The sequence below is a fragment of the Callorhinchus milii genome, unplaced genomic scaffold (assembly GCF_018977255.1).
Source record: "Callorhinchus milii isolate IMCB2004 unplaced genomic scaffold, IMCB_Cmil_1.0 Scaffold8, whole genome shotgun sequence".
Classification (NCBI taxonomy): Eukaryota; Metazoa; Chordata; class Chondrichthyes; order Chimaeriformes; family Callorhinchidae; genus Callorhinchus; species Callorhinchus milii.
In genome coordinates, this window is record NW_024704749.1 from 13325942 (window position 1) to 13344276 (window position 18335).

The following is an 18335-nucleotide window of genomic DNA, read 5'->3' on the forward strand; positions in this document are numbered from 1 at the left end:
ACATCTCAATAACGTGATAAGACGCTGAATCGAATTCAAGGATTATTATTATGATTATAATTCTTGCATTCAATAATAGTAATAATGAGTGCATTTGATATAGCGTCTTATCACATCGTTTGTGCACAATTGCATCACACAATTCCACATCTGTTTATTGTATTACATTAGATGTAGGTAGCAACTTTTGGCAGTGGTGAAGATTTGTCAGAGCTGAGAGTGAGCAATGGGTGTAGGTGTGAGGAAACATTAGTATGAGTTTGCTTCACATACAGCTGGGAGTTTGCCAGGTAAAGAGTTGCTTTCTATATATAGAAAAACACAATCTCTCTTGCCTTCACTTTTCATTTCCCCCTTTTCTCGAACGGTGGCCTCTCCTGACAGCAAAGCAGAACTAAAAACAAACCAAAATTGACTAATAATAATCCTTGCTTTTTTTAATATGGTTGATCTAAGTGTACTGTGTAAGTATGTCAGGTTCATATGTACTGGGTGGGCAGAAGGTGTCCCTCTGGAGAGAGAATGCATATTCATTACAACAATCGATCTCTGGGATTTCCATGTGTAGGTGGGAGGCAGGGAATTCTCAGCCTGGTTGGGAAACTCTTAAACATTGTCAGACACCCCGGCTGACCACAAAGAAATCAGGTTCATATCCTGACTGTCCAGCGACTTGGGACGTCCTCCCAATGTGAAAGGCACTGTATAAATTTCATTTGTTGTTGTTGTATCTTTGGCGGGGTTGGGGGTAGGAGAGAGAGAGAGAGAGAAATAAAGTTACATTCGACAAATAAACTGTTCAGAAACTTTTAAAGAAAAGTTAATTTATATTTGTGTTTTTCCTCCCTTTCTCCCAGATTGGATGAAAAAGTAGATTAGCGTTTACATGGAGGGTGGGGGGGAAGGAGATGGTTAACAAAAGAAAAACTAATTGAGATTAAGTGGAAAGTCCCTATTCAGTAAAACCCTTGTCATAGCGGTTGCCACACACACACGTACAGCATTCAACAGCAAATCACTCACAATGTTTCCCTTGTCGTAGTTTTCTGCTTGTATTTCTTATCGGGAAGGGGGTTTTCTGGTGGTGGGATGGGGGTGGTTGTTTTTTTGTAAGCTCCAGAGTGAAAGAAAGTGGCCAAAATCTCTCTCTCTCTCTCTGAAGATGAAAGGAACAGAAAAAGTAGCGGTGTATTCGCCCTGGAGCTGGTCCTGTGGTGTGTGTGTAGTCGGGGCCTTGCTCTCAGCAGCTTTGCTTCTACGTGGTTTGGTCAACAGAAGAGGAGCCGGCAATGCTCTAACTCTGGTAAATGTCATCTCTTTTAACTTGGTGGCAGTTCCATTCAAACCTTCCTTACTTGGTTTTTAGCAAACTGCCCCACCGATCCAATGAATAAAACGCTGGGTTTCTCTCTCTTTCACAATTGCCTAGGTTGAGGAAGTCGAAGAAGCTGACAGTTCATTTCTGAAAGGTAAGAGGACTGTTACTGATACATTTATAAAACTTTCTGGCAATTGATTTTTGTCCAATGCATTTTGTGACATGTGTTTTTTTCCCTATATATAAATAGGGAGCTTGTGCACAGTGCAGGGTTTGTGTGTTTCACTGCCCCTCCCTCTCTCTCTCTCTCTCCACTCCCACCATTTAACCCAAACCCCTCCAGTTTCTCCCGAAACAAAAGGCAATTGTCTTTCTTAACACAATCTGACCCCCTCTATAATGCGGTGCTTTGGGGGTTCGTAAAAATCGTGCCCCCCTGCCTTCCTGATTTTCGATGCATGATAAGACACTGTATCATCAAAAGTTGCATTTGTATAGTAATAAACTCCCAGGGGTGTAACGTCACAACAACCGTCTCTACATGCCTGGGAGCCAACAAGCACAGACACCTCAGCTCCAAACCCACGTCACTCGCTGATCAGTCAACAAGCAATGAATATAAATTTGTAAACAAACCAAAGACGTAAATTTTTTGTGAGCTTAGTTTAACTGGTGTGATTTTTGAGATAAGTGATAAGTGAGATGATTAAATATTTCTCTTGTCTTTTTAAGCTTTCCATCCCATTCCACCTTGCTCTGCAAGGCCAGCTGCACATCTGACCGGTAAGTCTGACATCCAGGGGCTGTGCACATTTCGCCGTTTCTAAAGAATCAGCCTAGACACAGTGCCCCTGGGGTCCCCAAGCCTGGGCTCTCGCCAACCTACACCTAATACATTGCAGAATTAGGTCAGCAGGATGTGTCCCTCCAGGGAGAGAGAGAGAGAGAGCACATTCCATCCCAATAATCTATCTCTGGGATTTCCATGTGGAGGTGGGAGACATGGAATTCTCAGCTTGGTTTGGATACTCTTAAGCACAGTGCTGGCAAATTGTTTTCCAAGGCAACTTTTCTGGTCTACTGTGGGGTGACAGCTTGGCTCAGTCGCTAGCACTCTCACCTCTTAAGTCAGAAGGTTGTGGATTCAAGCCCCGTGTAGGGATTTTGAGTTCACAGTCCCTCCAATGTAGTGCTGGGAGGAGCGCTGCATTGTTGGAGGTGCCGTCCTTCAGATGAGGCCCCGTTTGCCTGTTCAGGTGGTCGCTAAAGATGCCAAGGCACAGTTTGAAAAGAGAAGGGAGTTTCTCTCTCCCGGTGTCCTGGCCAACAATCCCCCAAATTGGTCACTCATTCCATGGCTGTTTGTGGGATATTTCTATCTGCATATAAGCTGCCACATTCACCTACAAACATGCTGTCACTACACTTTACGGTATGTCCTGGTGGAGCACTTTGAGATGGTCTCCAGATATGCTAGGTGCTGTATCAAAGATAAGGATTATTATTAATATTATTGTTATTGTTACAGTCAAAAATTCAAGTGGAAGTAATCTCCAGCACATGGAATGGGAGAGCAAGATTGGCTTGGCTTTCACCAAAAATGGACTTATTTACCGAAACGGCACGTTGGTTGTGCCGGTGGCTGGCCAGTATTACGTGTACTCTCAGGTCTACTTGGGTAGTCGGGGCTGCACGCAGGACAACCATCTGATCAGCCATGTCATCAAGAGAACCCCCCGGCCAGGCTCGGGCTCAGGGCCGGTCACTCTGGTCAGTAGGACCGTCCGGTGTCAGAGTGCAGCCACCGACATCTGGCTCCAAACCAGCCACATCGGAGGAATGTTCATGTTCGACCAGGGAGACCAACTCTTTGTGCAGGTTTCCGACCCGACCTATCTGAGCATTGACATAAATAAAATCTTCTTCGGGATCTTTTTGTGGGAAACCCTGGAGAAAGCAGACGGTCTTTACCCTTCTCCCTCTCACATTGGACAGTGAATTTGTAACAGATGATTTCATTTGTAATCCAAAGCATTCATATCTACAAAGGCATTAAATAGTGTTTCACATGTTGTTTGGAGTCCTGCAGCTCAGTGGTTAGAGCACTCACTTCACAAGCAAGAGGACCTGAGTTTGATTCCCGGGGAGGGTGAAACCTTAGGCAAGTTTCCTTACTCCACACACCTCTATTTACATAGCAGTAAGTAGGAACCTGCTTGTTACGATTGGCGGATCACCTTTCCGGAGATAATAATTGTCTAAAAAAAATAATGATATGGTCACTCAATCCATGACTGTTTGTGGGATGCTGCTGTGCGCAATTGGCTGCCGTGTTTCACCCACAAAATATACAGTCAATTCATTTTACTGTGTATCCTGTGAAGTGCTTTGAGTTGTCTCGACGATGTGATAAGGCACTTTATCAAATGCAAGGATTGTTATTTATTATAATAAATATTATTATTATAAATCCTACCTCACTTGTCTTTTACCTTGTAAGAGAGCCCCATCTTGGCACAAGTCAGCCTGGCCCAGTTGGTAGCCCTTGAGTCTTGCCTTTGAGTCAGAAGGTTATGGACTTGAGTTCCCAAGTCAGGAATTTGAACTCACAGTGTGGTCTGATTGTGCAATACAATGCTGTGGGGAGCGTTACATTGTTTGAGGTGTTATCCTTTGGATGAGATGTTGAACCAGGGTCCAGTCTGTGCAACGCTTGACTGGGCACTGTGTTTGGGGCTATTTTTTAAAAAGAATTGTTATGAGAGTGGGCGTTATCGACCAAATTGGATCTGCAAATCAATTGCTCAATGTGGCTGACCCCAGTGACTTGTTTCCTGACTGTTATTGTCATTTCATTAATGTAACTCCCCCATCCCACACACAAGGGTCACCTTTTGCTGCTGCGTAAACACTGAAACAGGACTTATCTGCTTTTGTTTGCTTGACTTTTAAAGGGAAACCACAGCGTGCAGTGTACATGTTCAGCGAGTGGATTTGGGGACTGCGTGAGAACAGAGGAATCTGGACCCCAAAAGGCCACGGTAGCTGAGATTACATCATAATGTTACTGACGATCCTTACATTTGATGTGGCACCTTTCACGTCAGGCGGACGTCTCAGAGGTTTCAGAGAAGGAAGTTTCTTCTTCTCAAAATCCTCTACCATCTTACTTAGCATGGTGTTCCACATCACAACAACTGAGTGTAAAAAAAATCCTAAAATCTCCTTTTGCTCTTTTTGTGACTATCTTATAACTATCTCCCTGCTCACTGACTCCCTGACCAGTGGAAATAGCTCTCCCGGCGGATTAACACTGAGCGCATGTGAATAGAGAGCCACTGAGAGATATTTATTAAATATGGTTACGGTGCCCCTCACTCAGCGTAACATCTCGGAGCGCTATACACTGAAGGGGTGGGGCAAAGCAGTGGTATTTAAAGATGGATAGAGAGAGGGGGTGAGATGCAAGGGAAGAGGGAGGGAGTACCCGAGGTTGGGAAGGGTAGAGGCTATAGACCACTGATTGTGGAGCAAAGGAAGGTGAGCAGGTTGACATGAAAGAAGTCGGCATTTGCCAAATGTGGGGGCCCCGAGCGTGAGATTTGAATGGGAGAACACCAGAGAGAGAGAGAGAAGGGTGGAGAAGATCAGAGAGATAGAGAAATATTAGGGAAAGAATTAGAGGTCGTAAGTGAGGGGGAGCCTGGGCAGGGCAGGGAGTGACGGTACTGTGGAGTTTCGTGTGGGTGAGGATGTGGGCGTCAAAACTAACAAAATGGGCTTAGCTTTCATCTTGAGTTTCTTTTGTCTAATTCCTGTGAATTTTACACATCTTTTTCTTCCAATGAAAGTGCAAGTACGAATGACATGAGACAACAGTGGGAAGCCATGGGCTGCTCAGTGTCATACAATGGAGGTACCTTTTCATGTATACCTTGTTCTAAGTAGGGTTGTTATGATCTCATCCTGGGATCTCAGTCAGAACAAAAGGGGCCTCATTCCAACTTCTTCATTCCTTAAAATAGAAACTTGCCTCAGGCACCGACTGATCTATACATCATCGGTATGTGTTGCTAATCCGACCAGCAGAGAAATACAGTTCCGAATGGTACATCAGAAATGATCAAGGCAGATCGTAAATAAACTGTTTTTCATCAAACAGTGTTCGGATCTTTCTTAACTTTTCTTTTGGGTCTCACTGAGCAGCCGTGGAAAATTCCTTCCTCGTGCTTAAGAGCAGCCAAACCAGACGGAGGGTTCCGATGGAATGCCACCAATACATGGAAATTCCCATATGTTTGAATGGATTCCACACTCTTACTCCAGAGGAACGCACTTACATTTGTTTACCTAATCCTGAAGATGATTACAATATGCAATAATCGTTGAGATATAATAATAACAAGATAACATGCGTACAGTGCCTTTCACGTCGGGAGGACGTCCCAAGGCGCTGGACAGTGACAGCATTTCAGACCTGAGCTGGGGTCAGGGGGGAGTGGGGAGGGGTGAGGAAGGGGGGGTGACCGATGGCATGGTTGAAGAGGAGGGTCTTGAGGCGGGACTTGAAGGAAGCTAAGGAGGGGGCGAAGCGGAATGATTGGGGGATGGAATTCCAGAGATTGGGGCCAGAGTGGCTAAAGGCTCTCCCACCAATAGTGGGGTGGGTGGGTCGGGGGATATGGAGCAGACCAGAGCCGGCTGAGCGGAGGGAGCGGGAGGGTTGGTAGGGGATTAGGAGGTCGCAGAGGTAGGGTGGGGTGAGGCCATGGAGGGCTTGGTAGGTGAGGACCAGGATCTTGTACTGAAGGATAGGGAAAGTAATTCACCTCTGGGATTTCCATGTATAGGTGGGATGTATGGCATTCTCAGTTTGGTTGTGGATTAAGCACGGTGATGGGTTTCCGCATGTGGAGTTCTGTAGTTTAGTGGTTAGAGCACTTGCCTTGCAAGCGAGAGGACCTGAGTTTAATTCCTGGGCAGGGCGAAACGTTGGGCAGGTTTCCTTATGCCACACACCTCTGTTTACCTCTGTACAACAAGCAGTAAGTAGGAACCTGCTTGTTAGTCGATTGTCGGATCACTTTTCCAGGGGCAACAATCCCAACAACTACAACAACAAAATTACATTGATAGAGCACCTTTCACGTTGGGAGGACGTCCAAAAACCCTTAAAAAAATAACAATAATTTGGTCAGTTCTATCTACGACTGTTTGTGGAACTCTGCTGCACACAATTGGCTGCTGCGTTTCGCCTACAAAATACACAGTCACTACACTTTACAGTATACTCTGTGAAGCGCTTTGAGACGTCTCAAAGATGTCATAAGGTGCTCTATCAAGTGCAAGGATTATTATTATGACCAAAACAAAAAAAAGCACTTCACAGGATTTTACTGTAAAGGGCAGTGAGTGCATATTTGTAGGCAAACCTGACAGGCAATGTTCCCACCACACATCCCACAAACAGCCACAAAGTGAATAGCCAATTTTATTTGTGTGTATGTGTGGCGGGAGGGGAGAATTGTTGGCCAGGACACCGGGAATGAGAAGCTCCCTTCTCTTTCTCTATATAGAGTAACTCAGACAGACAGACACAGACAACAGACTTCAGAGTTACATCACAGAACACTTAGCATCAGAGATAAGCAGTAGTGATTCCAATCACTGTCACAAAACAAGCGTGCATCTAAATTTTAATATTAAATGTTCAGGGAAGCCCAGCTTTCTTGGGACCCCAGTGCAAATTGCTACTTTGAATTGAGTGTGGGCAGTCCTATTATTTAGATCTTATCATAGATGATCTGGCTTTGGGTTTTTGATGGGGGAATTCAACTTAAAGAAAAAGAACGTTGATCGCAAGTTGCTGGGTCAGGACAACAACCTTGTGGAAACTGCACCATTTGTGCCGGGAAGATTAGAAAGAAGGTTTTAGATCTCTTCTGGCGTTGGCCTTTCTCCCTCTCTTGTCTTCTTCAAGACCTGTCTCAAGACCCTCCTCTTCGACTGCACGTTCAGTCACCCTCCTACCCCTACCCTCCCTGCCCTCCGCTCCTCCTGAACTTAACCCCCAGCTCAGGTCCAAACCCCTGACTGTCCAGCGTTTTGGGACGTCCTCCTAACGTGAACGGCTCTACGTAAATGTAATGTGTTTTTGTTGTTGATCTGCTGGCCATGCTCTGGCTTACTCCTGCTCCGTGCACCATTGACCAAAGCTCAGTGACTCAACGTCACTTGTTGAAGAAGAGGAGGTCCTGAGTTTATTTACATTTAAGAAAAATAATAATTTGGTCACTCAATCCACAATGCTGTGTGCAATTGGCTGCCGCATTTCACCTACAAAATACACAGTCAATTCACTTTTCAGTATATTCTGTGAGAGGTTTGGGATGTCTTGAAGATGTGATAAGGCACTATATCAAATACAAGGACTATTATTATTATTATTCTTTCACATGTTTCAGCTATTGGTCAGTGCACTGTAGAAACAAAACATGGGGGTAACAGGACTTTGTGAACACACTGTACTTTGTGCGATTACATATAAAATCCCACCAGCATTGCCGACATTCACCAAAGGCGGGGTGAGTTAACGCTGAGCGGAATATATTACTTCTCTTTCTTTAACTCGTCCGTTTCTTTCGCAGTGGAAACAGGTAGACAAGGTTCAAACGCCGGGTACTTCCATGTGGATAACAACACGGAGAAGATAGATAAACCGGTGTAATATTATGACTGTCAGCGGAAATCCCCCTTTTTTCCTAATTAATGTCAATCAAAGCTGTCAACACAGAAACAAACCAACACTCGGGGGAACTGTCGTGTGTGTGTGTATGTGTGTGTGTGGCAGGGGGTTGCGAGGGTGGGGTGTGGGGGAGAACACCACAAGATTGTATCAATAGCAGTAGACATTCAGCATTGGTGCAAGGCTGCAGATTATCTAATCTCATTATCAAATAAAATGTTATCCAATGGGGACAGGTGAAGTCCTAGATGAATTGTTCCGAGACGTCACACACTCAAACGGTTTATAAGAGGTGACGGGACCACTGGCAGGAAGAGAGACCCCGGGGGTAAAACCAATAACCAGTGGGTTTTATTTTCCTCGTTGAAGACTCGGACGCCCAGCAGCCGGCAGGCAGACCAGAGAGAGCGACACGATGTTTAATGGAGGCGAGCTCTCTCCAGCCCGGAGACCCAGCAGCTGCCCTCTCGCGGTGCTGGTGGTGCTGCAGTGGGTTGCCATTGCTGGTGTTTGCGCTTTTGTCTATTTTTACGTCAACCTACAAAAGGAGGTACTGAGATTTTCTTCATAGTCTTGGCATATTTTTCTTGCTTTCTTTCTCCAGTCTGTTCACTTTTAATAATAACATAATAATAAAAATAAAATAATAATAATCCTTGCATTTGATACAGCGCCTTATCATGTCTTTGAGCTGTCTCAAAGCGCTTCACAGTAATATACTGTAAAGTGGATTGACTGTGTATGTTGTGGGCAAAACATGGCAGCCAATTGCACACAACAGAGTCCCCACAAACAGCCGTGGATTGAGTGATCACATTATTTTTTTTTGGAGGGGATTGTTATCCCAAGAAAGCTATCCACCAATCGATTAACACTCGGGTTCCTACTTTGCTCGATGCGGAGTAAGAAAACTTGCCTAAGGTTTCGCCCTGCGCGGTCATCAAGCCTGGGTCCTCTCGCTGGCGAGGAGAGTGCTACCCATCATGCTAACGGATTCACCTTTTCTTTTAACAAGAAAGAGAAAAAGATTAAGACCCAGACCATGACACAATCTCACGCACGCGCAAGTCAGCAAAGGGTTACATCTTGACACGCTGTGTGTATCTTTTATTTTGAAGCACATCGATAAACAAGTGGCCGTGCAGATAAAGAACATCACCGCGCCTTGTAAGTATAAGCGATAAAGCTGTATTTTATATAAATTCAATAACAATTGCTACTTTGTCGATAGAGTGATTGTGTTTTCGCCTTTGAGATTGAGCGCTCCAGAAAACTCCTGATAATTCAACCCTGGCTTAACTAGTCACCACAACTTAATTCATCATGCTGTCAATATCCTGGCCGCATTTATTTATGTAGTTATACATCTGACTAACTCGCCGCTCCTGATAACTGGTCACTGAGCCCTCTTCCCTGGGAGTGATGAGTTATCAGGATTTTACTGTATTTGCGAATTCCAACCAAGGCAGAGTTGGAATTATTCCGCTGGTGTCTGGTTGTCAGGTCAGTGTAATTTTGCATTTACTCCTGATCACTATACGTTGAGCGATCGTGAACACATTCATCTGTTGGGAGGGTTGGCATCAGCTTAGATGTAATGTCCCTCAGGCTCGCTCCCCCAGCCCCATTGACTCACCCGCTTGCACAGACCCCTGCAATCTTACCCACCCAGGCTCCCCAATCTTGCCAATATAGGTACTAAAAGGCTGCCATTCCTGTGGAAAATATACAATCACCACATTTTACAGTATATTCTGTGAAGCGTTTTGAGACGTCTCAATGACGGGCTAAGGTGCTATATCAAATGCAAGGATTATTATTATTATTGTTGTAACTAACATTGGCACAAAGTAGTGTTGTGCCAGGAGAGAAGAAAGGGAGGAAAATATAGATATATATTAAATATTACCTTGCTTTTGTTCCTTGTTTTGGTGCAACATATCATCAGCACTGTTTCTGATTCAGTAAAACTATTCGTTCAGTAACTGGTTTTGATGAACTCCCGGCTCAGGGTGTGTCTCAACTGTCGCTGTGCAGGAACCCTCAGTAATATCAATACCTCCAAATTGATTTACGGAGAATTGAAAGTGCTTCACAGTAAGTAACTCAAGAGGCTCAGAGAATTGCATTTGGTTTTCTCTTGCTATCAAGATAGTTGTTAGCTTTTCACTTCCTGTGGCTGTTTGCAGGACGCTTGCTGCATGTCAATTTGGCTGGAGGGGTCGTCCTACAAACTCCACAATCACTACACTTCATGGTTGATCTTTCTTTGTGATGTCCTCCCAATACTGTTTCAAATGCAGATATTATTATTATTATAAATAATCATTTTTCTCTTGGAAAATTTACCTAAATGATTAGTCTTGATCACAGAAGTGAGATAGTATCTAGCAAAGAGATTTTCTGCACCATTTCATAGAAAAGCTACTAGTTTAAATATGCAGGTGCAAACAAGGTACCTCTTATGTGTAAACTTGTTTTATATCATAGAGATTAGGGTGGCTCAGTCGCTAGCACTTTCAGAAGGTTGCTCCAATAATAATACATTTGATATAGCGCTTTATCACACCTTCAAGACGCCTCAAAATGCTTCACAGAATTTACTGTAAAGTGGATTGACTGAATATTTTGTGGGAGAAACGCGAGATTGCTGTTCGCAAATTGGCTGCCGTGCATTTGCCGAACAAAATACACAGTCACTTTATTATTATAGTTGTTGTTCCTGGGTTAACACAAGCCAATGTTACAGGTTGCCAGTTTGGTCTGACTGAACTCAGGAATCAGGTGGCGGAATCCGATAAACCAGTGGCTCATTTCACTGGACTCGCAGGTCAGTCTCTCTTTCTCTCACTCTCCTCTCCCGATTACTGATGCCCAGTTGCCAGGACCAACATATAACATGGTTCAGGGTTGCCCTCTCTCCACATTAGGTTGCGTGACCATATCTCCCCCATTTCTGGGGACAGTCTCCAATGAGGTATTGTGTATCCCTGGGGACAAATTTACCCCGCCTTGAGTTCATGAACAAACTGAACAAGAACAATAACATTCTGAAACACATATACTCATCAGAGAAAGAAACACAGCCATTAATGCAACACATTTCTCCAGTAACTGCCAGGATCAGCAATTGTGGTGAATTCAGTTTTTATATCTATATATATATAGATAACAACAATAACAACAAAATTACATCTGTAAAGCACCTTTCACGTTGTGAGGATGTCCCACGTGATATATATATATTATATATATATGTCCCTGAATTTGGTTTACAAACTGGGATCACCCTATAATCTCTATTTCATGGATTAATATGAAAGCAAAAAATCTTTGCGTGAACCTGCCTTACTCTCATTGGGGCGATTTGGTGCTTATAAAACAAAACGAGTTCTGAAATCAGCAGCCGATGACAGCTTGATTTTCTTTGCAAAGTTATATTAAAAACACACAGAACAAAAGGAATCTCTGAGTCAGCGATTTACAACTGTGACTCGGTCGCATCTTGCAACTTTCCTGCTTCACTGAAGAGCTAATCTTCAGATGGTTATTGGAAACAAAATGTTTGCTACTGCAGCAAGGTGTCTGGTTTGAATTAAATTACAACCATAGAGTGATGAGTGGCAATGGTTCCAGTTGGAACTCGGAATTGCTACTGGCTGGAAGGATGAGATCACACGGGCCAAAAGGGTCTTCATCATCCAGCCAAAGCCAACTGGGTCACTTGGTTATCGGTTATTTGGGGACCAGGAGAGCAGCCTGGATCCGTTTCTAATAACTCTCGATTTTCACGTCATTGACTGACCCGTTGATGACCCATTTAGCAGTCAAGTCACTTGCTTATCAAGAATGAAAGAACTTACAATATAATAGCGCCTTTTACACACTTCAAATTTCCCAAAGCAAGTACGCTCAAGTGCAACAATTTTCAAAACGCGGCACCCACTTTGCACACAGCAAAATCCCACAAAACAGCTATATAGAGGATGTTAGATTCATCCATGGGAATAGTTGGCCACGACTATAGTGTCTCGAGATTGTAAGTGCCTGTCTGAACAGGGCACAGACAAGACCCGTGTTTTCACATCTCATCCGAAGGATGGCATCTCCGAGAATTCCACCAGCCTAGACTGTGAGCTCAAAGTCCTGGACGTGGGGATTGAACCCACACCTTCTGACCCATGACCATCTGAGCTGGGCTGACACTGAACCTGACTTTTAAGAAGCTGCATGTTTTGATGTTCCCTCAGACTTGCTGAATCTTGGCTTCTGTTTCCAGTTACAGGTGGTCAGAACATTTCGCGACGCCTGCTATTCGAGACCACGAGGGGCCATGCCTTCAACACGTTAGGCATGAAGTACGACCAGAATGGCTACCTGGTGGTCCCCAGGAAAGGCTTGTATTTTATTTATGCCCAAGTAACTTTCTACTGCTCGAGCCACTGCACTAAGCCCCCTCACCAGTTCTCCGCCTGCATCCACAAGAGGACCAGACACTACCCCGAGCCAGAGGTGCTGCTGAAAAGCCATGTCAGGCCACCTACCGACACGGACGGCTATCTGAGGTTCTCCACCTACCAGGCCGGTGTCTTCGAGCTGTTCAACAATGACAGCCTTTACATCGAAGTCTACAAAGACCCGGCCTTCAGGGTTTCGGTGCATGAGCATGAAACCTACTTCGGAGCCTTTCTGCTGTAGTCGGCCGCCACTCTGGGTTAAGAGTCCACGCATGCAAATTGATGTGGCTTTTGAATGTAGTCTGTCTGGTTCAACAGACATGTTTTGGATTCAATCACTTTGGCACCAATCTATGCTACAGTAACAAAGGTTCCTGTTCAATGTTACACTCCAATGAGTGAGTTTGGTTCTCAGTGAAATCACTAGCCATTTTATGAAATGTGTCTAGGAATATTCATAGTTCTCGTATAATATAGGTAAGGATTTTTAAACTTTTTTTTCAATGCTGCATCTTGTATTAAAGTTGTTTGTCTTCTGGTGAATAAAATAAAATAAAATACTAATAATGCTTCCAGCAGATGATGTAGACTTGCGATGAGTTGCTTTTTACCTATGTACAGTTCAGGGATCAGAGACCTCAAATCCCCATCTCATACATTTACTCTCATCAGAATCCTTACATTTGATACAGCATTCACATCGGGTGGATGCCTCAAAGCACTTATTTTTATTATTTATTATTCTGAGCAACGACACAATGAGCCAAATGGCCTCCTTTTATGCTGTAAATATGATATGATTATATGAAAAGAATCTCAAATGCAAAATTGAAAGTTGGTGCTGAACTGTGGAAAAAGTCTTAAATTCAACTTTAAAATGGGAGCGAGCTGAGGGGAGGGATTGAAGTTCCGAGAGACACCAAGAGTTGAGAGATCAAAAACGATTCATCACACAGAGGGTTGGGAGAACGTGGAACGCAATAATTGCTGCAGAAGTCAATCGCAACATCTTATACTTTGTCAACGCTAGACACAGAAGAAGGAGCCTTCCACACAAGATGTAAGAAGCAGTTTGTGTTGTCCACGAAATGTAGGAACAACAATTGGGTCCATTCTTAAGTCATGGCTTCATGACTACTGATTTGAGAGTCAGCTAGACTTGTATCTATCATCTGTTATTTATGGAGGGGGTGGGGAAGTTTCTCACTTGATGGGAGTGTGAGTTTGTCTCCATTACATTTCCTCTCATCATCCCTTAAAAGGGCATGTAGCCCACAGCAGGGCCTTTGTGTTATAGCGGTGTGCACAGGAAGTTGTCTCACTTCCTAAACACAGGAAGGATGTGACATGGCTTCCTGGACATGCCTTCGCAAAACTAACAAATGTGTTAAATGCAAAAGGATGATTATTTTGATCAGATACAGGGAGAAACACAAATGTGGAAGCACATTACCTTTGGCTAGATTGAAAAGTGGAGGCACCTTTTCCTTTTTTTGACCCCTCCACCCCCCACCTGGCCTGAATACCAGCGATGGCTTGGCAGCTAATGGAAAGTGCCAACTTGAAGATTGGTGATGTCCAACCATGTCTGGGTCAGTTTCTGTGCCCTCCACCCCCTCCTGATCCCAACTCAGGTGCAAATCCTTGACTGGCCAGCACCTTGGGTTGAGCTCACAGTCTGGGCTGACCCTCCAGTGCAGTACTGAATTGTCGGAGATGCCATCCCTCGGATGAGACGTTAAACCAAGGTTTTATCTGCGACTGTTGAGGCAGATGTTAAAGATCCTGTGACACGAGTCGCAAAGAGAAAGGAGTTTCTCTCTGCTGGTGTCCTGGTGGCCAACAATCCCCCACATAAAATTGCCAACTGATATGATTTATGTGAGGTTTACTGTATTATAGAATTATTTTTAAAAATTATAGTGACAACCAATTCATAGATTCATAGAATGTTATGGCACAGAAGGAGGCCATTCGGCCCATCGAGTCTGTGCCGGCTCTTTGACAGAACAAGTCACTTTCACTAACCCCAATCACCAGCTTTCTCCCCAAAACCCTGCAAACCCGTCTTCCCCAGATACCTATCCAGTTCTCTCTTAAAAGCTGTTATCGAATCAGACTTCACTGCCCTTTCGGGCGGATCATTCCAAATTCCAACAACTCGCTGAGTGAAGAAAATTCTTCTAACCTCCTCTCTGCTTCTTTTGGTAGATATCTTAAGACTGTGACCACGGGTCACAGACACACCTACCAGCGGAAACAGCTTTTCCCTATCTCGCCTGTCGAAACCTTTCATAATCTTGAAGACCTCTATCAGGTCCCTGCGTAGCCTTCTCTTCTCTAATGGGAAAAGTCCTAACTTCTCCAGTCTGTCCTCATAGCTAAGCTTCCCCATTCCTGGTATAATTCTCGTGAATCTCCTCTGCACCCTTTCCAGTGCCTTAATGTCCTTCCTGAAGTAAGGTGCCCAGAACTGGAAACAGTACTCCAGCTGAGGCCTGACCAGTGTTTTGTATAGATTAACCATAACTTCCCTACTCTTATACTCTATGCCCCTACTAATAAAGCTCAGTACACCAAATGCTTTTTTTACTGCCTTGTCTACCTGTCCCGCTACCTTTAATGATTCGCTTACTTGAACACCCAGATCTCTCTGTACGTTCACTCCCCTTAAGATTGAGCTCCAAGCCTATATTGCCTCCTATCATTTTTCCTACCTAAGTGTATCACCTCACACTTATTATACAATTAGAATTTTTAACACTAGCAAAAAGCAACCGTCTGACAGAAGTCCCATCATTATTTGGAAAAATCTAATAAATGATCAATTCGAGATTGCCATCTTGTTGACTGCAGAGTACTTATCAAGTGACGACGGAAACTGTGCTGTGATAAAGTTTTTAAGAAGTGCAGCCTTTACCCTAAAAAAAGAGCCTGAAGCAACACGAAGTGATCAACTATTGCACCTTTTTTTAAAAAAATGTTTGCGTGTGAAAACTTATTCTTTATAAATTTAGCAGCACTCAGTTACTGCTAGGTAAATATGTTTTTTTACAGCTCCTTTGAATGTGGCACCTCTAATAGTGAAGCTCTCCTCCCAGCATTGCACTGGAAGGCCAGCCCAGACTATACACACAAGCTCAGAGGCCCAGTCTGGGGACTTGAACCAACCCACAACCTTCTGACTCAAAGCCAAGAACATTACTGAGTGAGTCAGGCTGAATGGGTGAATAAATGGAGGAAGCTATATAGTTAACCTTCTTGGGTAATTTGGTGTGGTATCAAACCAAGGATTATTCTTACCATATGTGGGATTAATAGGCAAAAAAAGCCATGTAAATGGCAAAAGGGATTTTGTCCTTGTATACATTGTGAATTGATAAAACGTAAGGGAATCACAGTTTGACACCATGAAAAGGGATCTCAGAAAAGTACTCTTAAATTTACAGAACTTTGCTTTATATTACATAGTGACAGCTTGCTTTTCAATGTCGGAAATTAATATTTGGAAAAACTGCATAAATCAGCTTTATCTGGTGCGACCCTATCAATAACAGAACGCAAAAATTGCACAAGTAAACAATTAACTGTGGAATGTGATCTTCAACACAGATTAACTCTGTTGCAATCTCACATGCGGTTGTCTTAACAACAATTACACGATCCCTGAAATACACAGGGTGGTCGAGCACCACACAACCTGTTGACAACACTTTGCTTATCTATCTAGGTTACAACGCAGACAACAACTTGCATTTATAGAGCGACCTTCACATAGGAGGGTAGCGTCTCGGTTAAAATGGGATAAACAAGAGAAGATTTGAGTAACCAGGCAGGGAGGGGGCGACCACAATGTTAGGGCTTTTGTTAATGAATGTGGGTGTGTTGCTCCCAACAATCCAATCGACAGGTTGGGGGGAAGGGGAAAATTGGTCAGTGCGGCAAATTGGGCTAATTTGTTCTCATCCTTCCAGAATACCCACCCTAAAATCTTCCCATCACAACATCTTTCTCATTGAGTTCCAGCATCTGGTCTGATCCACCCTTCCCGACAACCTGTTCTCAGTTGTAAATAATAATAATAATCCTTGCATTTGATATAGCAGCTTATCACGTCTTCTAGATGTTCTAAGCGCTTTGCAGAATATACTATAAAGTGAATTGACTGTATATTTTGTGCGCAAAATACAGCAGCCAATTGCACACAGCAGCGTCCCCACAAACATACCCTCTGGGTAGAGAGAAACTTCCTGGTGTCTGTCTGGAGATTGTCCCTTTGTAACTGTAAACTTACAAACCCCTTGTTCTATTGTCTCAGTGCAGGTGTTGTTGTGGGTTTCACTTTCTTGCTCCGCTTTAGAATCGTACACATTTCTGAGGTTCCTTCTGACACATCTCATCAAATAAAACTCTTAACCAAACAGAAATCAAAGTGAAAATGCTGAGCTGTCAGTTGGCACTCAGATTGTGAGAGAAATAATATGAAGTATTAATGTTCTCAGTGTTATTACAGTGTAATTCTGTGTGTGTCAGTAATAAAAAAAACTGTCAATCAGTGTTCACCTACAAACTACAACTAGAACTTATAGTGATTCCTGTAAAGCGCTTTGAGATGTCTTTGTGATGTGAAAGGTGTTATGATTTCCATTTAATTTGGAAAACAGAAGGATTACCATTTAATCTGAGCTCTTGTCTGTGCCTGTTCAGCTGTTTTTTAAAGATATGATTAATAAAGAGAAGGAGTCTTTTCTCTATGCCCTGACCAGGAATTAAAATCAGCCACATTCGCCTTCACACACACACACACAGGTAGACGTGGCAACGATTACCTAAGAAAGTCTATTGCCAAATGAAACTGACAGATTGTTATCAACTAAATTACATTCACTTGAGCTGAGCGAAAATAAAGGGGCCATTGCAACAGGCACTGAGAAAGTGAATTGTGCTATATCAAATGCAAGGATTATAATAATTATATTGGCTTTCACAAAACAATAATAGTAATCTGTGCATTTGATATAATGCCTTTCACCCCCAGGAATCGTCTGGCAGTCGTAGGCAGACACCTACAATTTCTACAGCATCAGTAAACCAACTGGGCCAGGATTGAGTCATTGACATTTCAGCTTCTTGTTTGGCACTTTTGCTTTTCTTCAGGGGAAAAGGGGCTGGATTGTTGTGAAGAAAGTCCCAGGGTTGAAAAGTGTCACATTCCCATCTGCAGTTCAGGCAGGATCTCCTAGCCTACGTGTTTCAGGCAGACTTGCAGAGCGCCCTGGGCTGTATCTGTTGTTTTTCAGTTCGTCAGGTGGGTGTTTGACACATGGGGAAACCCATCACATTGCATAAGAGTACTTAAACCAAACAGATTTCCATGGTTCCCACCTACACATCGAATTTCCCAGAGATAGACTGTTGGAATGGAATACGCATTCTTTCCCAGGAGGGATGAATCCTGTTTATGGGACGCTGCTGTGTGCAATTGGCTTCCGCATTTCGCCCACATTATACACAGTCAATCCACTTTACAGTATATCCCATGAAGCTCTTTGAGACGTCTCAATGACGTGATAAGGCGCTGTATCAAATGCAAGGATTATTATTACTACTACTTCAATGTTTCATGAGACCCAAGGCTCAGAAAGCTACAAAGGGCTTTAACTCAACAAACAAACAAGCAAGCAAACAAACAAGCAAACAAACAAACAAACAAACAAACAAATCAATATTATTTTCCATCTCGAGGAGGGCAAAACACAATTTTATTGAAGCTGAAATGGGACCTTTTTAGCTCTTTGCAGAATTTATTTAAAAC

General features: G+C 43.4%; 2 protein-coding genes across 2 annotated transcripts; both read left to right on the forward strand.

The window, feature by feature from the left end:
• The first annotated feature begins 1101 nt into the window (after window positions 1-1101).
• LOC103189287 (tumor necrosis factor ligand superfamily member 15-like) lies at window positions 1102-3390 on the forward strand. The gene is given in 4 exon segments (NM_001292244.1): window positions 1102-1303; window positions 1430-1469; window positions 2051-2101; window positions 2847-3390. Coding segments are annotated over 4 exon segments (702 nt in total). The 5' UTR covers window positions 1102-1162; the 3' UTR covers window positions 3317-3390.
• Window positions 3391-8478: 5088 nt separating this feature from the next.
• LOC103189296 (tumor necrosis factor ligand superfamily member 10-like) lies at window positions 8479-12761 on the forward strand. Its single transcript, XM_007909644.1, has 4 exons — window positions 8479-8613; window positions 9182-9230; window positions 10813-10893; window positions 12343-12761. The coding sequence occupies exons 1-4, from the start codon at window positions 8479-8481 to the stop codon at window positions 12759-12761; spliced, it is 684 nt and encodes a 227-aa protein (XP_007907835.1).
• The last annotated feature ends 5574 nt before the right edge of the window (window positions 12762-18335 follow it).

What these genes read in the sequence shown, in the direction of transcription:
- LOC103189296 (XM_007909644.1), top strand. Translation starts at nt 8,479, where the DNA reads ATGTTTAATGGAGGCGAGCTCTCTCCAGCCCGGAGACCCAGCAGCTGC. An exon ending in ACGTCAACCTACAAAAGGAG is followed by an intron (nt 8,614 to 9,181) that starts GTACTGAGATTT and finishes TTTATTTTGAAG; the next exon opens with CACATCGATAAACAAGTGGC. An exon ending in AAAGAACATCACCGCGCCTT is followed by an intron (nt 9,231 to 10,812) that starts GTAAGTATAAGC and finishes CCAATGTTACAG; the next exon opens with GTTGCCAGTTTGGTCTGACT.